Below are 25,160 nucleotides of genomic sequence, written 5' to 3' on the forward strand. Positions count from 1 at the left end.
ATGTGGACACCATAAGTTTTCTGATTTAAGCAGCTTGAAGTATAGTAATATTAAGATTCAATGTGAAGCAGTATGTAGATACATTTGAATACGATTTGAATAATGTAGATTTGAATTATAAGATTTATTTCTGAAGAAAATACAATTGACTTTATTCATAAGCAACAAGCAGAACGACTTGTCATATCGTATTAAATAATTTTTCTAAATTCCTATTTTAAATTTCATTCAGAATCATTTAAAAAAAAAGATGACAAGCTAGTTAAAATGTAAATAACAAGCCAAAAAACTATGCATTTGAACTAAATAGTTAATTGTTACGTTTATTATACATATATGTGTATAATAATAATATATGATATATTTGAATTTGTTAAATTATTCCGATTTTAAAACATACGTTTTACTATAAACAACGTGATCGAGTTTTTAAATTGGTTATGGCCCGGGTCCTAAATTATTTGTATTAGATTGACGTTGGATCTCGGCCAATGATCTGTTTCTATCGGACGGCCTTGAATCAACTGTCCGACCAATGAGCGTTCAGGAGGGGCGGGCCGATGACACATAGGCAACAGGTTGTTTCGCACTGACAGTTTATTGTGGACTATCCATCCTCGCTCTCAAGTGAGTTTTTTAGTTCAAAACAAACCTAAAAACGCTTTATTATTGCTTTTACCCTCATAAATCTACCCGGTACCGCTGAGGCTTTCAATAAACAGGTAAGCGAAAGGAATGCCATTGTTTACACAGCGGTGTATTTGTATTGTGCTTTTTGTTTTTTCTGTTCTGTTCTGTTCTGTGCTGCGGGTTTCTGTCCAGCTTTTGAGTTCATATACGTTAATCCATAATCACATGGCTTTATATTTACGCTTGTGTTTTGCTTAGCGAAGCAGAGAAACACCTGTTGCTTTGTGTCTTAAGGGGGACAGAGAGACCGGTTAAGAGAGGAGATAAATTGACACAGGTTTGCGTCTGTAATGTACATTGTTTCGAGATCTGCTTTGATCTGAGCGCCAGACAAACCATATCATCACTTGTCGTTAAACTACAGTATTGGCATTTCTATATGATTGTATTATACACGCGAGTTGTTGTTTTCTTAATGTCCCAAATTATTGAATCCATGCGTATCGATTTTCAACATGGCCTATGGTTTCACATCGGACAAAAAGTAAAAAAATTGCAGTCAAACAGCATTAAACTTAATTATAGTGAATGTAACTTAAACTTATTTAGAAACAACATAAACTCATAAACAACACTTATTTAAAGTGACTTGCAACTGGTTTTGTTTCCACCGATACTGACTGACTCGCTGGGTGGGTGTGACGCAATGTGAACAAGCAAGCAATGTCATGGTTGGAAAAGTTTCATTCTGCATTTTTGTCTGTCTTAGCTTATTTAAGTTATATCTGTAAACAGTGAAACTTAATGACAAAGAGAGCTACTGTTAAAGTGCTTGTCTCGGTGTAATTTAATATTTAGCTCCTGGTTATTTTCAGGTTATTTCCAACACTGTGTAACTTGAACATACCAGAGTTTTATTGTAAATTGCACAATAAGTCAAACATTCTCTTGATAGTATAAATTTAAATACTTTCTTAACTTTCTGAAAACATCATGTTTGTTTTTTCTAATTGTAAACTAATCATTAACTTTTTATGTGTGGAAATGCCACACTTGTGAATGTCAACGTGTGAATGTCATTGCTTTTAGACAAACATGCATCAGACCATGTGGTGTTTATCTTTTGCTTAGAAAGATACTGTAGCGTAAAGCAAACTTTCCAAGCAAATCATTTGACCTAAAATGTAAAAGTACACAACAAATTAATAAAAAAATAATAGGTAATACATTCATCATCTGATACCTGTGTGGAAAGGTTTAAAAGATGTACAAACACAACCATGGGTTAAAACAGCCCAGCATTATTTTAGCATCACACACTTACAGATGTGATCTTTTTTTACCTAATGTTATGACATTCAAAACATTTTAAATAAAAAAAAGCCCAAATATTTTTCATGGTCACTATCACATTTCTTAAGACCACATTTCCTAAAATATAAAAAAATAGTGGTAGAAAATGAGGGATAGTATTTAAAGTCATAGAAATAAATAATTTACATTAATACTTGAGCTAAAGACTAGATGCAATGACAAATGTTTTTCCATACAAAGATTATAACGGTGTAAAATTAGTTAATATTAGCAGATTTGTCTTCAATAGTGCTACCAAAACAGTTAGATATATCCATTGATACAATATGCATTCATTAGTTAGTGAATGTATTAGTAAGTTATAAGTCACAAGCCCAGTGGTTCCCAAAGCTTTCATTTTGCGTCCAACTCAAAATATGGGTAATCTATCCTGGGACCCACCAACATATTTAAAAAAATATATTTTTTTTACCTCTTTTACCATTAAGTAGTTTTTATTTTCCTTGTAATTTTATTAATAAAATATAAGTTTAATTGAAATTACAAAATTATTTATGGTATATCATTGTCATTGCTATTTATTTAGTAACTGAACTAAACAGTTTTTGGTGTGATTCACCACAACAGCAAAGTGACACTGCGCGATCCACCTTATTTGGCTTATTTGGCTATTTTTAGATATTTCATTTAAAATCCATGTTCACTTATTATTTCCATATCACACATGTGCAGCAGGGAAAGTCATTCAGTGTGTCTGTTATTATAATCTTAAGATGTCCAAGTTCATTCAGTGTTAAACAAACAAAATAATATTGCATATTGGTTTGAAATGGCATGCAGAAAAGGGAAATAATAGCAGCACTTTTCTCTTAAGTTATATTATATTACGGCTAACTTACCTCTAAAAAACCCTGTGCATGTTTGGTAAAAAGAAAAATGTGGCACAGATAGCTGCTGATCCTGTTTAGTAACATTCCCATTAGGACACAATGAAAATCTGATGCCAGGTCAAACCCATTGCAAAGTTTTCTTGCGTTTTAATAGGTTGGCCATAAATTGAATTGGACAAGTAAACAAAAGCAGTTATTCAAGAGAACCCAGTTCCTGCAGTGCAAAGGTCATGGGTTCGATCCCAAGGTGCACCCAATTGATCAAATGTATGGCTTGAATGCACTGCAAGTTTCTCTTTGAATAAATGCATCTGCCAAAGGCCTAAACGTAAATGTATTTCATTGGCCAGACAATTTTAAGGAAAAGGTGAACTATTCCCCCATAATATTATCCTTGGACCCATGAATGTAAACTTTGGCCCACTTGTTGGACCATGTCAGATTTTGAAAACTAAATCCAACTTATCCATCTTTAATAATAAGACAACGTATGGTTTCCTATACTCGATACACTCCTGTGACCAATGAGAAATCTCACGGTGGGGTTCATTTTTGCAGGAATGTCTGGAATCCAGTCTATGTCAGAAATACAATGGCTAACTTTGAGAAGCTAATCGGACCTAATGCCTCAAAGAGACGCTGACAGTTATAATGTAACCAGACTTGCCATTAGTCCCAGTTATTCATTAATAGTCTATCCTTTATGGACGCTTATGTTGGTTTAACTTAAAATCTACAGTATTTTTGCCCCTAAGGCTACACTGGTGAATGTTAACAGGGTGTATTACATAGCAAAGCAACATGGTACTTATTACACACACAACAACAGTTAGTATTCGTATAATGATGGCAGATAAAATGACTTCAAGGCCTTGAGCGAAACACATGCACAGTATGAGCGAGAGAAGAAATGGAGAGAATTGAAACTTTTGATGATCCAGTCTGCATAGCTGTGGATGTTTTCTGCGTCATTGGTTTTGTACACAAGAGTTTTTTCAAACATCAGTCAGACAACCAACAAGATTAAGCGCAGCATCATTGATCCTTCAGACAAATGTGACCCTGTCTGTGAAATCCAGGCTAAAGTCCCATAATCTAATTATGAATTGAAGAGCATTAAAGTTTGATTTCAGTGATTGATTTCACATTAATTTCGATCTTTGACATGACCTTACTCAGTCAGGCAATATCAAAGATATCAATGTTATATTTTCACTGAATGTTTCTTGCATTATATACAGGAAGTCAATTTCACATAAAAACAGTAGGCCTAAATCACACAAAAAAATGACATTAGCTTGGTTTTCACAGGCTGGGTCATGTGTGTTGCCTTTGATGTCATGTAGGGAATGTTGCTTTCACTGCATAATTGTATTTTTAAGGTAATCTTGTGACCTGGAACTGTGTTCCAGGAAAATGGGAAGACAGGAAGTAGGGTGGAATGTGCTAGAACCTGCTCCTGACAGCAGGCACACCTGTTTGTCTCATACAAACAACATCTCTCTTTTCAGGGGACTTTCGATACCTGTGATGATATCTGATAGCTCATGTACAAAAACTGCTTCATGTTATCATTATCAATGTTATGCTAATTAAAGTTGTACGATGAAAGCTTTAAAAAGAATTTATAGGCAAATTAAATGTTTTATGGGACATAAAGTGTTGCTTGCATTTAATAACTGTCTCCGCGTCTATTCGGCTATTTGAAGGGATGAAACCTCAGGGCTCCAGACTGCCACCAAAATTTGAGAGTGTGCCACTGAATTTTACATCCAGTCGCACATGTGCGACCAGTAAATTTGACCTTTCTTTGTGATGTGACACTGAATTTGAAACAGCACATTTTATAATTCTATCATTAAAGTATTTATTAGTAACAGTGGAAATTTGTAGAAATGTGAATATTTGGTTAGCATGTTGATTTGCAGTGTGTGCCCCTAAATTTTCTGGTTGCGCCCCTAAAATTTTCAGTTGGGGGCCACTGTGCTCCTAGTGAAAAAAGTTAGTCTGGAGCCCTGAACCTAAGGCAGTTTGGTAAAAGTACCCACCCCCTGAATAATTAGGCTGTCAATGTCAATAGAATGAAATGCATTATGGAACATAAAATCTGTCTGAAGCATTTAGTCAGAAGACTGAAGAGGGTAGAGTACAGACAGGTGACCAAAACTAACTTTGCCAACTTAAAGGGCACATATTATGTCAATTTTTACCGGATGTAATTAGGGATGGGCCGATCCGATATTCTGTATTGGTATTAGCCCGATATTGGCAAAAAAATGGCCGATACCAACACGGACCTTAACTGTCATGGCAACTTGGCGTAAAGGCGACTTACTGAGCATCATGCCATAAAAGTGTGACATAAGCAACATGCTATAAAGGGAAGTAGAAACCGTAGCTAAGCATAATCAATAGATTAGACCTGTCCGGAGGTACTTTTTTATGTTTATCATACTTAAGTTATGGTTTATTTCACACATTTACTTAAAAAATGTATGGCTAACAAATGTGTTATTTGCAGCTTAATGGATTAAAAGAGTGATAGAGATGGTTTTGGATTGGGATCGGTATTGACAGATACTTAAGGTTGTGGTTTTGACATCGGTATCAGACAAGAAAAAGTGGTATCGGCCCAGCCCTACAGTAGATGTCCTTTAAGTCTAAGGAGTGCCAAGAATGTGTCTGTTTCAGATTAAAATATCACATAGATCATTTGTTAAGCTATAGCTTGTCCCAAATGGCCCTGTTTGGGTGGAAGCAAAAAAGCGCTGTTTTCATGTGTGTACGTTTAAATGCAAATGAGCTACCGCCCTCACTCCCTTATCAACAGACAGTGAGTGCTTACTGCTTATGGTTAAAAATCTTTCTGATTCCTGTTAATACAGTCTGAGACAATAGTATCTTAAGCCGCATACAGCATACTAACAAACACTTTAAAAAAAAGCTTTTTGGGTAAAATTAACCAGTCAGTCAGTGACTGTGGGCAGGGTGTTGATCAATGTGAAGTCACATTAACAAGAGAATCAAAACAGCTTGTCTATGAGACTGCTTTGGGTTAATTGGTATAAGAAAAGAAGGAGAGATGGGATTTTTCATTTTATGAAATTTACACACTGCCAACACACATTATTTATAAATGCCTGTCAAAGTGGATTTTGCATAATATCAACCTCAATATTTATAAATGCCTGTCAAAGTGGATTTTGCATAATATCAACCTCAATGAAATGTATACTAAAATGTTGTATAATAATATATATACCATATATTTAATATTTGTTACTTGTTTATAGTGTATATCAGTCCTTCCTGAGAAACACTGAGTTTTTTTGTGATTGTTACGGGCAAAAATCCTTGATCTTACGGCACGTTTTCTTAAAAAATTTAATGGAATATGCAGGATATTTATGCAATTTTATGCAATGAAATTGTGGGAACTTGCAAAACTGCGGGAACTTGCAAAAACGGTTTGTAGCTTTTGCAGCTTTTCAATGATGTTCACGTCACATAATCACGTTACTTCATAACGTTCCCATGGCAACAGGGGACATGGCTGCGCTTGAGTGAAGTAAATGCAACATTTTTCAACTTTCTGCTAAGATATATGTGATTTTTGCTACGAAAATGCAGGGATTATAAAATCATGCATGCCCTGCATATTTTGCGCACAAAAATCAGCAATTTATGCTGCGAAAGTGCGGCGTATTTGGAAAAATGCGGCCCTCGCATAAATATGCAGACTTTGGCTGATTATGCATTGAATCATGCAATCACAATCGCGTTTTTCTGGAGGGACTGGTATATAGTATTTATATTAAAAGGCGGGGTGAATTATTAAAAAAAAACAGTTTGGAAAAGGGAGTCGGGCCGCGTACCAAAACACACTTGTAGCGAATCAGCAGTAAGGGGCGTGTCTACTAACAACATTGTTGCCTGGGTTGTGTATGTGTGGGGCGGGTCTATCAAAAGAAGGTCCAGATTCTATTGGGGTAGGGGCGTGTTTGTTTAGGTGATTTCAAATATCAACATTGGCTTTCAGAGATTATGCTCCCCGCCTTTAATGTAGTATGTAAGCATTAAGGTACGAGATGCTGTGCTTTATCGTGGAATAAATCACGGCTATGGGCGTTTTTAGGCACGACATGCAGAGGAGTCAATGCAACCTCTTTAGCCGTGACTTATTCTGAATACAGCATTAGCCTCAATTACCTTAATGCTTTCATAAAAATGTTACTGCACAATACAAATATTAAAACAAAAAATATTTATCAGTGCAAACTTTCATGAAATAGTCCCTGTCCAACTTTGAGCACCAGCAGAATGTTTCACATATGTTTAGGTTGCTGTGCAGTGATACACAAAATCATTGGGTGAATCTGTCATAGCTTTGTTTTATCGTAAATAAACCACAGCTATTGACCAATCAGAATCAAGGACTGGAACTAACCATTTTATAAAATGTTGTGTTAAATAACTTTTGCAAATAATAAAAAACACACTGACAAAGGTCTATAGTACTGAACTTGCATCTCATGTTTGTCTCCTCATTTTTACTCACATGCCAGCCAGTGCATCTCAAATATTGTACGTCTTTAGTTTAGTCTCTTAATGGCTGGCTGCACTGACTTCTTACATTTTGTATATGTGTACCACAGAACGCAACAATGAGCTCACTGTCTGCAGACAGAAAGACCCCTCTGGACTATGGTGTCCAGATACGCTTCATCAAAGATCTGGACGATGCCGGTGGAGGGTTCCCAGACAAGAGTCGAATGGCCAGTGGAGTTAGCAATGGGACTTCCTCGCCCTCTAAGTATGGAGTAGCCGTGAGGGTGCAAGGAATTTCAGGACAGCCGTACGTGGTGCTCCAGGACGGGGAAAAGGGAGACTCATACGGGGTACAGCTGAAGACTCAACAGACCCAGAGCTCAAACCCAATCGTCTCTCGGCCTTCCCCATACCGCAGCTTGTTTCCAGGACAAAGGGAAGGTGCTCGAACTCCCCAGGATCTAAAATCTGGCCAGTCTGTTTCTCCACATGAGGAATGTGGGAGCCCTTTTAGAAGGCCACCTGGTGACGGACAAGCAGGGAACCAAGGAGAGGTTGAAGCCAGGATAACAGAACGTCTCACGTTTTCTACACCACCTCCCAGGTTGGAGAAAAAAAACAGTGATGATTATAATGAAGCAGGGCTTAGGAAGATCAAGCAAAACGGGATTGCTGGTAGTCTAAATGGGGCGGGGATAAATGGGGCACTCTCTCCGGCACCTTCACTGGATGAGGAACCAGCACAGCCTATTGACACCAAGTCATTGGCTCCCATTAATAAACTCATTAACCGGTTTGGTGGCGGTGACATTCCCACTTCAGACACCCGATCTCCTCCTCGCTTTGATAGAGAGCGAATGCGGTCTCACAGTTTGGATTTTCTGAACAAACCCAACGATGACCCCACACCAACGTCGCCAACTATAAACCCCTATGCTTCCATTACACCAGCTACAGTGCCCAAACTCAACTCGCCCAAACCTTTAAACGGCAGTCTAGGACGAGATTCCACTTCTGTCGCTAAAGTGACCGCCATTCCCAATTCCAAACCGCTTGCCTTTAGCCAATCCCCAAAGTTGTTTGTTCCTAAGGAGGCACCACCTGCTTTACCCAAGAAACCAGTAAGTTATCAAGTTTGTTATTAAGTCTTTGAGATGGCACTTGCAAAAATGACAATACTGAAACTGTGCAACTCTATAATTTACCATTCGAATCCTAAACCTTTAAAATGTCCTCTTTTTAGGTGACACCTGACCTTATAAAGAGCCAGCCCTCGAGCACAGAGATTGGAAATGATGAGGATGCTCAGACCAAACAAGCAATTTTCAACATTCTTAAAGAAGGGTACGATCATGCCTTAAAATCCCATGACCTATATTTAAACAAATCTAAGACAGATGGACCAGAATATTTTAATGCCTTAGCAATAGCAACTTGACTTAGCAATGACTTAGCACCTAAGCAACCACATGCCTTAAAGGGACAGTTCGGCCAAAAATAAAATTACCCCATGATCTACATGTCCATACCTTTTCACACGAACAATTATTACAGTAAGCTAGTTATTTCCATTTGCAAAGTTTTAAATATGGTTATTTCTCTTACAAAATCGCATCGATTACCCTCAGAAGGCCGGTATTTATCCCCTTGGAGCCGTGTGGAATACTTTTGCTACGGATGGATGCACATTCTTTGCACTTAAAGGGACACTCCACTTTTTTTGAAAACATGCCCATTTTCCAGCTCCCCTAGAGTTAAACATTTGCATTTGCTCTCTGGGTCTGGCGCGAGCACTTTTAGCATAGCTTAGCACAATCCATTGAATCTGATTAGACCATTAGCATCAAGCTCAAAAATGACCAAATGAGTTTAGATATTTTTCCTATTTAAAACTTGACTCTTCTGTAGTTACATTGTGTACTAAGACCAACGGAAAATTAAAAGTTGAGATGTTTCTAGTCCGATTGGTTACTTTAAATGGCAGGGACTATTTTTGGGCACTGCGTAATATCACTACGCCTGCTGCAGTCATGTTACGACAGCAAAGTCCTTGATTATTACGCTGGAATGAGAGTATAGTTCCTTGTCATATCGGCCTAGAAAATCGCAACTTTAAATTTTTTTGTCGGCCTTAGTACACGATATAACTACAGAGGAGTCTAGTTTTAAATGGGAAAAATATTGACACTATTTGGTTATTTTTGAGTGATATGCTAGTGGTCTAATCGGATTCAATGGATTATGCTAAGCTATGCTATAAAAGTGGTACCGCCTGACCCGGAGATTGGCTAAATGAATTCCAAAACAGTAAAAGTAAATGGTTTATCTCTAGGGGAGCTTGAAAATATGCTGATTTTTTTTTTTAAAAAGCGGAGTGTCTCTTTAACGGACCTGGACCCTATATTCATCCATTATAAAGATTGGAAGAGCTAGGACATTTTCAAAAATATCTGAATGTGTGTTCGTATGAAAAATTATGGACATATATGTAACTTGGATGGCTTGATAGTGAGTAATTCATGGGATAATTAAAAATTTTTGACCGAACAATCACTTAATTTTTCAACTTCCATCATTAGAAGACTGCGTGCATACTGTACGCACATCGCCAGATGTTTGAAAGCCAACATACATTGTACGCATAGGTCATGCATGCACCTACATGAGAATGTAGTATGTAGGCCAGGAGATGCATTGCATTTTGTCGCAATGCGCATGTGTTGAACGTCTGTGTACACGTATAAGTCAAATACATGTCAAAGTTTGGTACATGTAAAAAAAAACTAACTATTCTCCAGCTTTAGCAACCATCCAGAACACCTTAGGCTATTGCTTAGCAAAGTGAAAAAAAAACACACTGAATGAATTTTAGCTACCAATAGCAATAGGCCATTGGCAACCAGACAACTTATCTATTAATATGCACCAGTCAAAATTTCTACTGTCAATGTATACAGTTTATCAATTTAATGTTGCTGTTTTTCTAACATCAGGTCTGTTGAGAGTGAAGCCACCATCAAACGCAAAGTGAGCCTCATTCACGAAAGGTTCTGTGGAGTAAAGGTAAGCACGCTTGCTTTGAATATCTCAGTTTGAGTTTCTCAGCGCTCAGTGGAGCGTCCCTACGTTCACAGAGGGTGTGTATGTGTGCACATGCTTTACATATTGCTCCCTGTTTTGCATGATTGTGAGTATGTGTGTGTCTTCAGATAAAGGAAGTGGAGATCAATGTTCTTAAATGGTGAAAGAGGAAGATACATGAATGACATGCTTTGATAAATATGTAGTGAAATAAAACATTTTTGGTTAAAGGCAGGATTGGTAAAAGATTCCATACTGTACATATAGAAAATGTGTACGATAGAAGTCCATGTGTCAATGCATTACACCAGATTAAAGGCGGGGTGCAAGATCTCTGAAAGCCAATGTTGACATTTGAAATCACCCAAACAAACACACCCCTACCCCAATAGAATCTGGCCCCACATGCAACTCAGGCAACGGTGTCGGTTAGTAGTCACGCCTTTTACTGCTGATTGGCTACAAGTGGGTTTTGGTACTCGGCCCAACCCTTTTCAAAAATCATGCACCCCGCCTTTAAGCCTAAAACAACAAACGGTTACATATACAGTAGCTCAGTGGTAGTAGATTGCGTTAGTAGCGCAAAAGGTCATGGGTTCAAACCCAGGGAACACACATACTGATAAAAATGTCTACCTTGTAATGCACCGTCAGTCACTTTGCATAAAAGTGTTTGCCCAATGCATAAATCTAAATGTTTTATTGTTATTGAATAAAGCCAAGACCTAAAGAAATTCTGTCGTCATTTACTTACCCTCATATTGTTACAAATCTGTATACATTTTTGTTTTGTTTTGATGAACACAAAGGAAGATCTGTTGGGGAATGTTTGTATCCAAACTGATCAAAAGCCCCACTGACATCCATAGTAGGAAAATAATACTATGGAAGTCTATGGGGCTTCTGATCAGTTTCATTCCTCAAAATATCTTTCTTTGTGTTTATCAGAACAAAGAAATCTATACAGGTTTAAACAAAACATGAGAGTGGGTAAATGATAACATAACAAAAAAATTTGGTTAAACTATCTCTTTATAGGATTAGTTAATTTAAAAAAAAAATCCAGATAATTTATTCACCACCATGTCATCCAAACTGTTGATGTCTTTCTTTGTTCAGTCGAGAAGAAATTATGTTTTTTGAGGAAAACATTCCAGGATTTTTCTCATTTTAATGGACTTAAATGGACCTCAGCACTTAACAGTTTTAATGCAGTTTAAAATTGCAGTTTCAATACAGCTTTAAAGGACTCTAAACGATCTCAAACGAGGCATAAGGGTCTTATCTAGTGAAACGATTGTCATTTTTGGCAAGAAAAATAAAAAATATGCACTTTTAAACCACAACTTCTTTTCTTCCTCCAGCTGTGTGAAGAGCCAGCGCGACCTCACGTAATTGCGTCATGCCGTGGAAAGGTCACGTGTTACATATTTGAAATGCACATTTGCGGACCATTTTAAACAATAAACTGACGCAAAGACATTAATTCGTATCAACAACGTCGAAAGGTCCTCTTTATCCACACTTTTAAACCCTGGGGCGTAGTTTCAATACGTCATCCGTGACCTCTTGACGTGATAATGCATTACGCGAGGTCTCACTGGTGCGTCACAGGACCGGAGGAAGATGAGAAGTCGTGGTTTAAAAGTGCATATTTTGTATTTTTCTTGCCAAAAATGACAATCATTTCACCAGATAAGACACTTATCTCTCGTTTGGGATCGTTTAGAGTCCTTTGAAACGGCAATTTTAAACTGCATTAAAACTGTTAAGTGTTGGGGTCCATTAAAGTGCATTAAAATGAGAGAAATCCTGGAATGTTTTCCTCAAAAAACATAATTTCTTCTTTACTGAACAAAGAAATACATCAACATTTTGGATGACATGGTGGTGAGTAAATTATCTGGATTTTGTAAGACAATGGACTAATCCTTTAACATGAGACAAGTGTGAGACATAAAGACTTTTAAATTGCAAGTATTTTTTTCCATTTGCATCAACAAATGCAATTTACCAAAAAAATATTTGAATAAATGAATAAGTTTCCAGAACATTGCCCCTCTTTGCCATTGGTCGGTTACTTGATAGTCCCGCCTCTAAATTCGCACCATTAGTTGTATCTGCATTTGCCGTAATTAAAATACATTAAAAGAGTGACACACAACCAAAGAGAGACAGTTTATAAAGACAGAAACTGTATGTTTATTCGTCTTGTCCTCTTGTAAATACATGCATCACAAGGCTGCGTGTTTGCATAACCTGTGTACTATCCTCCTGCGGTCTCTTGGCAACCATCATCTCAACAAGGAAAGCTGATTAGGGCTGCGTGGTCAAGAGCTCAGCCTTTGTGATCCATTAATAATTGAGTTATACTAGAAATGGAGACCTGTGAGGGAGGGTTTCCCCTCAGCACGCGCCTTAAACAGGCCTGTTTGAGTTACACTAGTAATGGACGTCCCGCTTCTGTTTGTCATATCCCACTGGGTGCTCATTCATCCATGATAAACTGTTGCTGTGGATGATGTTTTGCTGGTAGACTTTTTAAGTGACTTCATTAACGTGTAATAAACTTCACCCAACACTTCAAGACCTTTAATGTTTGATGTTCTCTGTGTGGTTATACTGTAAATACGTTTTTAAATAGTTGTCATGTTGTTTAGTTGATAAAGTATTGCTTAGTTTTGTGTCATTGCTATCCTCTTTCTTTCTTAACGTATCGTTCTTATGTTTATAACGTAAATTATTTATTAATTCAATACTTTATTCAAACACCATAATAACATCTAAATGATTATTATTCACATTGGTGTTAAAGGTTACTTAAATGATACTTGAATGAGTTTATCATTCAAGTAGTAAGATAAGAGGCTGAAACACAAGGGGTCAGTTTGAATGACCTAACGGCAGTCATGTGTGGTCATTATAATGATGGCAACAGCAGTTGTATGAAGCACTGGTGTGGGGTTGCTCATCTACAGAAAGGGATATTTTAGAGCGCCGAGATATTCGAGGAGGGGACAGCTGCATATTTGCAGTTCATGTTTTTTTAACATTTCAAATAGATAAACTTATTTGTGTTTCATGTTCCTAAACTATGTGGGCCACAGGTGTCACAAAATGTTGTCTGAAATGTTTTAAGGCAGAAATATTGCTTTCCGTTTAAATAGTTCAGCGTAATCCTTGCACATACCACAACAAAGTCAACCAGTTTCATGGCATTCATGACAAGAAAAATGCTAGATAACCTTTGCACAGACAAACTTTGTAAGTGATGCTATCACAGTAGTCTCATGTTAACATATGCAATGTCTTCTGGCTATACTTTTGATTGACAGTTGGATCACGTTATGTAGATGGATTGAATTTATTGATTCCTGAGGGTAAATTCAGAAAGTCCCTGTTATCTAAAGTATGCAAGTTGACACTAGTAATCCTGTAACCAAGTTGTTTTTTTGACACATGCACAAACCTACACAAGGGTCATTGACAAGCAAACATGCAATGTGTCCCTTAAATAAGCATAAAAGACCTTCACTATACTTATTATCAGGTTATTTTAGGCCTTTGCTATGTAAGTAGAGGATTGTTGATCTTTGAGGTATCGTGTTTGGCTTTCGGTCTCTCACAGGGTCCTCAGATTCTGGTGACTGACAGCAATGTAAAGACCGAACTGGAACAGGCTTTGAACAAGAACGCACAGTTTCAACAAATGCTGGACAAGAGCAAGAGAGAACTGCTGGAAACCCAGGACCAGTAAGTGTGTGCTTATTTAAACAGTTTTGATTTGGCTTCAAGTTGTCATGTTTTAATTGCATAGATGTGTTTTTCTGTCTTTAGATTGGTGGAGCTGCGGATGGACAGAGAGAGGGCGGAGTCTCGCTTACGGATGCAGGAAGATGAGTTGGCTCACCTCCAGGAAGAGCTCAGGAGAATGTCGGAAAATTTACCCCAGTCTGACACATTGCGATTGGTACGCACACAAAAGCATGACACATGGAAGTCTTGAATTAGGATTTGTTGTTTTATGGTAAACAAACAGGAGATCAGTACTATCTTCTCATTTGCCAAAACAGGCTTTGCTTAAAAACCTAGCGAGTTGGTCCCCCTTACAGCATTTTAGGCATCATGTTTGATTGCAGCTGTGGCCAAAAATGCTGTCTGCATAAGCAGCTGGCCAGGTTTTGGAAAACAACCCAAGTACACAAAACATACCTAGACATTAGGGCTGTCAAATGATTAATCCCATGCAAAATAAAAGTTTGTGTTTGCATAATATATTTGTGTGTGTATTGTGTGTAGTTATTATGCATTTATAAATACACATATACATGTATAAATGTAAAAAAAACTTTATTTATATTTTTTATTTATATATAGTATAAAATATATCAAAATTCGTGCTGGGCAAAGATAAACTGCGATCAGTTTTATACAAAATATATAAATGCGTGTTATTATTATGTATATTTAACCACACACATATATACATTTATTTCAGAATTTTTTTATTTATACATCATTTTTTATTTAGATATATAATATATAATATGTAAAATATAAATAAATAAATAAATATACACATGTGAATGTTTCTTACATATATATACATAATAATTACACTCGTATATTATGCCAAAAATCACTTTTATTTTGTATGCGATTATTTGTGATTTTGTATGCGATTAATCACGGTTAATCTTTGCCCAGCACTAACAAAATCTAAATAAGTTTAGATATACAAAGCAAAAACAATCTTTTATTTTGTATGCAATAGTTGAGATTACATTTTTGACAGCCCTACTAGACATACAATTTTCTTTTTTTATTATATACTGTATATCTCTCTCTTTCTCCCTTTCTGTCTCTTTATCTCTCTCCTTACTATGTCTCTCCCCCTCTCTTTCTCTCTATTTCTTTCTCTTTCTCATACAATTCTCTCTTTTGCTCACTGTGTCTCTGTCTATGTCTCTCTATGTTTATTTACATCTCTTTGTCTCTCTTTATCTCAATTCAGTTTTTCGACTTTATTTGCATGATTTTGTGTAACTACAACATTGCCAATGTATCGTATTTTCCGGACTATAAATTCTCTGGAGTATAAGTCGCATCAGTCAAAAATGCATTTTGAAGAAGAAAAAACATATATAAGTCAAAGTGGACTATACGTCGCGTTTATGTAGAAAATGATTTCACAAAATCCAAGCCAAAGAACAGACATTTAATCTGGAAAGGCAAGTTATTCAACTGAACAATAGTACAGAACAGCAGGCTGAATAGGTGTCCGTACATGTTAAAGTAACATAAACGGTTATTTACATGATAAACAATAGCATACAGAACTTACCTAAGGGGCTGAATTGGCTAAATTAATACGACAAGCTAAATCACGTTCAAAAAGGTCCCGAAGTCATTCCGTATCACTGAATCCATTGAATTACATAAATACAGGAGCAGCAGAGCGGACACTCGTGGCTGTAGACGGTAATGGTTTCTCTTGGTTCATATGAAATAATGTTGACGTATAAGTCGCACCAACTATGAAAAATGTGTGACCTATAGTCCGGAAAATACGGTATTATACATAAAACAAGCAATGACAAGAAATAGGCAAAAACACAATAACAACAAATAATAAACATTAGGGTAGTATTATAGTAAGGTGCTAGGTGAATGATAAAATAAGAAACATCATAAAATATTTAAATATAAAATAGATGTTTAACGTGACATTTATTTTTGTCTGTCTCTGCAGGATTTGATGACAGTCCAGGCAGATCTGTCCGAGTCTCTGATGCTGAGACAGAAAGTGGAGGACACTTTGAGACAGAGAGAGCGAGAGCTCACCGCTCTGAAAGGAGTCCTGAAGAACGAGGTGGAGTCACACGATAAAGAGATGGAGGCCTTGAGGGAGCAGTACAGCCAAGATATGGAGGCGTTGCGTCACAGCATGGAGACCGTCTCACAGGTAAAGTGTACATAAACACTTCAGATCCCTCTAGGGTGATAAATGCCTGCTGTGTCAAGTTTGAATCAAGTTCTAACACCTGAATTCACAAGTTATCTGTCACTGCAGGGCCTTAAAGTCTGAATGATTTAAAGTGATTTATTCTGCTGTTGTTTATTGCTGTGCAAAGTAGCAAATAATAGGATGTGTATAGAACGATTTACTGTGGTCAGGTCCATACAGATTTTAAGAAGGGGAAGTTTTCACTCTTTTCATCTACTCATACCGGCTCCTCTTTCTTTGACTTTCTCCGCAGTCTCAGCTGGAGATCGAGGAGGAACGTCAGAAGGTCAACTCCTCCATCTTGGCTCTGGAGAAGGAGCTGGAGGGTTACAAAGATCAGAGCGACCACTGGAAAGAGAAGTTCAGTTCAGTTAACCAAGAGTAAGTGCCAGAGGCCATAACAATCCACTGAACATTTGACCCTTCACATCCCATGTGAAACCCTCACAAGGTCCACAGATGACAAAAAGAGCCCTAATGAGGATTTAAAGGCGAGGTGTATGATCTCTGAAAGCCAATGTTGACATTTGAAATCACCTAAACAAACACACCCCTACCCCAACTGGACCACCTTTTGATAGACCCACACATACGCAACCCAACCAAGGATGTCCGTTAGTAGACACTGATTGGCAACAAGTGTGTTTTGGTACTCGGCCCGACTCCCTTTTCCAAAGTGTTTTTCAAAAATCATGCACCCTGCCTTTAATGTTAGCAACTGTACACAACTTTTCTAAAACAATGGTTTCACCTGGTTGCAAAGGGGTCTGTCTGCAGATATTGTATATAAAACAAATGGTAAAGATAAATTTAGGTCTCGATGAACTAATTATATGAACATTAATCATCTGTTAAAGGAATAGTTCACCCAAAAATGAAAATTCGGTCATCGTTTACTGGCCCTCAAAAGGTTTCAAACCTGTATAAACTCTTTTATTCTGTAAACACGAATGCAGATATTTAGAAAAAATTTTGTAACCAAACAGATCTCAGGCACCATTGACTTCCATGCACTATTTTTCCTACTGTGGAAGTCAATAGTGCCCCAGATCTGCTTGTTTTTTGTACAGGAACGTTTTAGGGTGAGTAAATGATGACAGAATTACATTTTTGGGTAAACAATGCCTTTAATGCATTGCATGAGGTAATAATGTTAGTTATTGTTAAAGTATTATGAATTTAAACCCTCTGATGTAAATGTTATGTTATTTTTTTACTTTAAAATCTAAAGACATTGCTTTAAGGTTCAAGTCCATATTTGTCTAAGGAGTCAGATGGCTAAGTTGTAATCGTATACAAACAATCTTGTGACCAACTCCCATTATTAACACTCAGTATCATCTTTCTTTAGCAATTCACTTCATACATTTCTGCTAAAATATGCTATGGTTCAGACTAAAATGTCCAGTTTACGTAACATTCACTTAAAAAACAAGTTTGACACTACAATTTTTGCATTATTTTAACCTTATTATCTTGAGACGTGATGCATTTATGGATAATTTATATTATAGACCAGAATTGGACTAGAAATCCTTATGTCCTTGTGCCATAGGTCTAATTGTATTGCATGTTATTTGTTGTTTTAATAATGCATGCCTTCACCTTTGGTTTTCATTCACCAGGCGGGGGCAGCGCAGTGCACTTCAGAAGTGAGAATTTTGTAGATCCATGTCTACAAGCATTGGGAATTAATAATCCTAACCAATTATCTGTGTTTAAAATAAATCTTTAGCAAAATCTGCCTCACAATGACACATTAAATTAGGATCTGTTAACCTGATTTTAACATGATAGTTTGCCTTTAATTTATAAAATAAGACTAATCAATTCGAATCATTTAATCCTGCAATCCAAACTAGCCTGTTTTTAACAAATTTAACTAAACAATACTTAATTTTTTACGATATCAAATCATATTTCTCATACAGATCATGCATATGGACGATTATGACTCGATCACATTTTCTCATGTCACTAATCTTCGAAAGGAAAATCTTTTGAATTTTGTGTGATTACTCATGCGTCTTTGTTCATATACTTTTGTATTATTGTAATATTATTATGTGTTTGTTTAAATTTGTGTCTCTCGTGTTGGACAGACTGCTGCAGGCTCAGCAAGACAAGAAACAACTCGAAGAGAAACTTCAGGCAATTAAAAATCAAACTGATCAAACAGATTCAAACTCTTTAACACGGGTACAGTTTTTTTTCCACACTTTCATTGCTTTTTATATTTTATAGCATGACAATTAACAAAAACATGTTTTTTCAGGAGTTGAAGTGCTGCCAAGATGATTTAAATAAAGCTCGTTCAGAACTGGACAGACAAAAAGCAGTGATCGTGAAAAAAGAGGAGGAGCTTAAATCAGTAACGAAAGCCAATCAGGAGCAAGTACATGAACTGCAAAGAGAGATTGACAGACTAAAAGACCAATCAAAGAACGACAAAGAAGAACTTGCAAAAGCGCTGGAGAAGAAACAACAGGTGTGTGGCTGAAATAATAATAATAATGGTGAAAATAATTTTAAATAGAGAAAAAACTTTGTGATTTACTGTTTGCTTCGTAAAATCATCTTACATAATGTAAAGAACATTCAATAAAAATCTACTCAAGCTGTTTATTGTCTGTTCCTGTAGACCTCCACTTCTGGTTCATCTTCTGAAACCTACCTGGAACTCCAAGAGGACAACGCTCGCTTAAGAGAGAGACTTGCTCGCGTGGTAAATACATAAACACATTACACACATGAGCTGATTTCTAGATAGCTTTGCAGTAAAAATTGATGCCTGTGTCACTTTGATCTCCTCCAGACACGTCTGCAATCCAGCGGTCCTGACAGCAGCTTCTCAGACGTTCTTGAGGAGGAGAACCGAAGTCTGAGGACCCAGCTGGACGAATCCCGGCGCACGGTGTCACGTCTCGGACAGGAGAAAGAAGATGTCAGCCGGCGGCTCGAGGAGAGGGAGAGAGAGAGAGAAGCTCTGAAACGCGGGAAGATCGACTTGGAGGAGCAAAAGAGACTGCTGGACCGGTCACTAGAGAAGATAACTAAGGAGGTTGGCATGTGTCAGATTTTTAGATGTTACATTAGTAATATACACTCACCTAAAGGATTATTAGGAACACCATACTAATATTGTGTTTGACCCCCTTTCGTCTTCAGAACTGCCTTAATTCTACATAGCATTGATTCAACAAGGTGTTGAAAGCATACTTTAGAAATGTTGGCCCATATTGATAGGATAGCATCTTGCAGTTGATGGAGATTTGTGGGATGCACATCCAGGGCACGAAGCTCCCGTTCCACCACATCCCAAAGATGCTCTATTGGGTTGAGATCTGGTGACTGTGGGGGCTATTTTAGTACAGTGAACTCATTGTCATGTTCAAGAAACCAATTTGAAATGATTCGAGCTTTGTGACATGGTGCATTATCCTGCTGGAAGTAGCCATCAGAGGATTTGTACATGGTGGTCATAAAGGGATGGACATGGTCAGAAACAATGCTCAGGTAGGCCGTGGCATTTAAACGATGCCCAATTGGCACTAAGGGGCCTAAAGTGTGCCAAGAAAACACCCCCCATGGTTATAACAAGTGGTTATTTCAGTCAAAGTTGCTTAAATCACTTTTCTTTCCCTTTCTGACATTCAGTTTAGAGTTCAGGAGATTGTCTTGACCAGGACCGCACCCCTAAATGCATTGAAGCAACTGCTTTGTGATTGGTTGATTAGATAATTGCATTAATGAGAAATTGAACAGGTGTTCCTAATAATCCTTTAGGTAAGTGTATATCAATAATAAACTAAAATGTTCTCTTTCTTTCTCTGTCTGTCTATTAGATGGAAGCTATGATGGGAGATTCACGTCAATCTGTGCAGGTCCTTCAGTCTCAGCTGGATGAGTATAGAGATCGCTCCCGTCGAGAGCTTCAGGAAGCTCAGAAACTCAGTAAAGAGAGACTTACCGAGCTGCAGAGATCTCAGGCACTTCTCAAAACCACTCAGGATGAGGTGAGCTTATGTCTAACACAACAGCAATATTTGAGATCAACAGAAGATCATACATTTTTTTGTCATTTTGTCATGCAGTTTCGAAAAGTAGAGGGCATGTAAGATTATATTGATCTTATATGGATGATGCAATGTGTGTTTCAGGTGTCTCGTCTGAAGAAAGATCTTTCATCATGCTCAGAAGAGAGGGATAGTGCTCAGCTGGATAAAGATCTGCTTAGTAGCCGTCTCAAGAACCTGGAGAGTGAGGTGGAGACCAAGAAAAGCTCGTACACGGATCACAACAGGGAGATCCGCCTGCTGGAGGTACAGTATGTGTGCCAAGTTCTTTATGGAGGTTGGCAAGATCATTGTTTGTATTTACATTGTGGTTGCCCCAGCATGGCAGCTTATTTCCATCACTAGAAGACAGAACGGGGAGCTGTGTATATGGATGGTTTTGGTGGTGTATGTACAGTAAATGAACATTTGTGAAATGTGAGATGTTTGTTTCTGTGTTTCAGGACAAAGTGAAAACATTAGAGATCGAGCTGGATGAAGAGAGGAGTGGAACGGATCTACTGAATGAACGCATCACTCGCGGTCGGGAACAGGTACACACATAACCGAAGTTCACTTTAAATTAAATTATTAACATACATGGACTGAGAGCCAAAAAAACACTTTTTAAATTTATTGAATGGTATCTGTATTTTAATTTTTTGAAATGTATAGTGACAATGGTACGTGATGAGTGCTAGGGGTGTATGTGTGCTGATTATTGTACTGTTATTATGATGATATAAACATAAATATTGAGTTGCATATATTTTGTATCTCAGGCGGATCAGCTCCGCTCTGAGCTGATGCAGGAACGTTCAGCAAGACACGACCTTGAAATGGATAAGAGTGCCTTAGAGAGACAGGTACACACACACACACACATGCACGCGCACACATGACCTTGAGATAAACAAAGCTGCCTAAAGGAGACAAGTACACACACACAAACATACAAACAAGCACAAATGACCTTGAGATGAGCAAAGGTGCTTTAGGGGTCGTGCACACCACAGGGTTCCCACGGGTCCTTGAAATACTTGAAAGTTTGTGAATCTGGGGGAAAATTCAAAGCCCTGGGAAGTTTTGAAAATATACATACATAGATACAGCTCATTGATAGTGCTTATTTTATGCAAGAAGTTTTCTGGAAAAAAATCCATATTATTCCCTGTGTAGTGTAGGATAATATCATAAAAATTCTAGACTTTTTAAGCATACGTGCTAAACTGATCGCTTTAAATGCTTATATCTTCTGTATGCGAATGTTGATTCATTCCAAAATGCTTTTTTGAATAGTTGTGTTTGACACATGAAAACGTCTCGGGTTACGTATGTAACTGTTGTTCCCTGAGAAGGGAACGAGACGCTGTGTCTCCCTTGCCATACTTCCTGCATTCCTGTAACGCCGTCTTTGGCAATATTTCAGATAGCGATATATTTTTTTGGCTCCCACATCACCCTGTCTTTGTCATAAAGCCTCACCATTGGTTGAATTTGATATACACATTCAGATGCACTTACCCCAAAGTGTCACCGGAGTGACGCAGTGCGAGTTCCCTCGAAAGGAAACTGTAACAATGTATCTTTAAAGGTCACACAATGTAACCTTGCTCTCACTTGAAATGTGTCCCCACATTTAGTCCTTGAATTTGAGGGTATCGGACCCGAAAAGTCCTTGAAAGGTCCTTGAATTTGAAGTTAAGTAAGGTGTGGGAACCCTGACATCATAGATTTTATGCCGGCGCATGTTTTCATTTGTTTCCAATGGAAGCGCTGTGTTTAAAGAAAAAAAACAGCAACTGGCGTTTTTCTGCGCTGAAAGCAGGTTTGTTCGACTGCACATATGTTCACGTATAATTATCTATCAATTATGTGATATTATTACTGTTACTATTAAATACTTTTATTATGCATTTGAAACCTTAAATGTATTTCTCATTATCATTACATGTCTGTTTTTCTCTCAGGTAAAAGAGCTGAAGTCTCGGCTGGCTGATTTTGGCACTCAGACTCGACCTTCTGCTGGAGTTTCACTGTTAGAAAATAAAGTTCAGGAGCTGGAGGATCGATTGCGTAGTGAAGAGAGGTACACAACTCTGTTACACACTGTAGTAACAGCAGCATCATAAGTAACTACACAAAACCTCCCAGCATCTTAAATATTAACTCACACTTAACTATCACCCTCTGTTGATTGGTCATTTAGAGAGAAAAACACAATTCTGGCAGCTCAGAAAAGACTGGACAGAAAACTTAAGGATGTGACCGCAACCCTGGACCAGGAGCGAAATCAACACGCCGGACAGAGAGACCAGGCAAGAATACTTAAGAAGACTTACTTAATTTTTTTTTAGACATTGAGGGTTGGGAACGATTTAAAAAATGTGTTTTAAAATAGAAACTAGATTTGTGTATAACAGTGCATGTAAACTGCTGTGCGTCTCTTCAGCTGTCTCTGCGGGTGAAGGCTCTGAAGCGTCAGCTGGATGAGAGCGAGGGAGAGGTGGAGCGTCTGGAGAGCATCAGACGAAAGGTTCTGCGGGAGCTTGAAGAGCATCGGGAGCAGCAGGAGGTTCTGCAGGCCAAAGTGAACGCGCTGGATAATGAGCTCAAGTGTGTGATGCATCCAAAACATCCATCAGTGATTGTTTACCTGAGTGCTTTACTAATGTAGATGGTACCCAAACGCGTACCCAAAGCTGAAAAATTTACTAAGCTTTGTTTTGTTTTAAACCCATATGGTTTTGTTTCTTGTGTAAACCGTGTCATCATTTTCTCACTCTCATGTTGTTACAAACCTGTATAAATTTTTTTGTTCTGATAAAAACAAAGTAAGATCATTTTAGGAATGTTTAAAACCAAACCGAGAATGATGTCCACTAGGGGGCGCGCCTGCACTTTTTTGCCATTAACATGAACACTCCTTGAGCCTATGCCTGTGTTCTTTACTAACTGTGTGTATTTGTGTTTGTCAGGAGGAAAGTCCAGCAGTCACGACGCCCAACTTTCGGATCCACCCTGAGTTCTGAGGACGAGGACAGTTACTCTGATTCGAAAAGCATTACGTCCATTCTGACTGAAACCCCACTCCAGACCACCAATTGTTAGCGAGATAAATGTGCACATGTTTACTATTTTCTACTAAATGTAAAAATGATGAAAATAACATGGAAGATTGCTGCTCTTCAATATATTACAAAGAGTTATGAAGGATAAAACTGAAGTAAATTAAGCACAATATGAATGTGAATGGTGAAAAGCTCGTGTGGACTTTCCCACATGATGTAATGTCGTCGAGCCCCATGAAAAGTGTTACAGAACAAAAGCAGACAGTGCTCTAAATGTTCTTGACTGTGTCCGAAATAGCTCCCAGACATTTTGTAGCGATGTCCGAAATTATAGGAAACATAATCGAGTTTACCTACCACTAATCTCTGTGAGGCGCGCGTGCCTGAACTCCCGCGTCTCGTCACAAGATGGCGCCCGCAGTGCTTTCGGCTGTATGTGGGCTATTTCCGAAACAGTCTTTGTTTTTGCTGTGTTTGAGTGTCATGATACATTTGTTTTAAGAAGTTTTATTTGTACAACACGTAAGTTGTTAACTTGGGGATTTTGCATTCTTGTACTTTTTTGTACGGTAGTAGGCCTACTGAATGTCCCAGTCGTATGATGTGAAGATTTATGAAGGATTTCTCGACATACGGTACATGATGGAATGTATAAACATACAAAAATGGTGCAGATTCACAAATGGTACTTAGACTTACATTATAGTTATTCTGAAGCCTCAAATCATAAAATTTCATATGTACACACATCAATCTGGATGATTGACAGCTTTTGTCCTCTTTGTCCTCTATTGGGATAAACAACATTCCTAAGAATGATTTCTCATGTGTTCCAGTGAAGAATTCATACTGTATGAGTTTGGAATGGCATGACTTATGATGTGAGTAAATGATGACAGACACTTTTGTGTTTCCTTAATGCAAACTATAGCAGCCTAATGAAGGACTTTTATTTTTAACTCATGCAAATGAATTCTACAGAACTGAACTTGACAACATTCGTGCCAAGACAGAAAAAGAAACATCTTTTGATGTAATGGCTTTAAAATGAAAAATATTTGCCTTAACTTTTCAGACACTGCTATCTCAAGCTGCTTTTTAATAATTTTAAGAATCTAAATAAACCTTTCTGAAGTTTTTTTTTAATCTCTTTATATGAGTGTTTTGGAAGACATATTTTCTTTTACACTATAAAATATTACATTTATATGTGTATATACTGTCTCATGTTTAAAGCTCTGCTATGTTCTGTTTTTGTGTTGTAATTTAATGATACACATAAAGTATGTTTATACCTGTAACTGTCTATAATGTCTGTTTTATCATGTTATTATATACACACACACACCTAAAGGATTATTAGGAACACCACACTAATACTGTGTTTGACCCCCTTTCGCCTTCAGAACTGCCTTAATTCTATGTGTCATAGATACATCAAGGTGCTGAAAGCATTCTTTAGAAATGTTGGCCCATATTGAAAGGATAGCATCTTGCAGTTGATGGAGATTTGTGGGATGCACATCCAGGGCACGAAGCTCCCGTTCCACCACATCCCAAAGAT

General features: G+C 37.6%; 1 protein-coding gene across 2 annotated transcripts; it reads left to right on the forward strand.

Annotated features, from left to right (window-relative positions):
* The first annotated feature begins 578 nt into the window (after positions 1-578).
* Positions 579-24,894, forward strand: cgnb (cingulin b). Of its 2 annotated transcripts, XM_065287259.2 has the most exons (21): positions 579-722; positions 7,490-8,503; positions 8,626-8,726; positions 10,376-10,445; positions 14,092-14,216; positions 14,301-14,433; positions 16,216-16,428; positions 16,724-16,851; positions 18,096-18,122; positions 18,573-18,669; positions 18,746-18,958; positions 19,112-19,195; positions 19,286-19,531; positions 20,316-20,486; positions 20,631-20,792; positions 20,990-21,079; positions 21,308-21,391; positions 22,496-22,614; positions 22,735-22,843; positions 22,978-23,141; positions 23,504-24,894. In XM_065287259.2, exons 2-21 carry the CDS (start codon positions 7,499-7,501, stop codon positions 23,634-23,636), a joined length of 3,474 nt encoding a protein of 1,157 aa, XP_065143331.1. In that variant the 5' UTR covers positions 579-722; positions 7,490-7,498; the 3' UTR covers positions 23,637-24,894. The 2 variants fall into 2 exon arrangements, with proteins under 2 accessions (XP_065143331.1, XP_065143335.1); XM_065287263.2 differs by lacking the exon at positions 18,096-18,122.
* Positions 24,895-25,160: the final 266 nt, after the last annotated feature.

This window comes from Paramisgurnus dabryanus, chromosome 19 (genome assembly GCF_030506205.2).
Source record: "Paramisgurnus dabryanus chromosome 19, PD_genome_1.1, whole genome shotgun sequence".
Classification (NCBI taxonomy): domain Eukaryota; kingdom Metazoa; phylum Chordata; class Actinopteri; order Cypriniformes; family Cobitidae; genus Paramisgurnus; species Paramisgurnus dabryanus.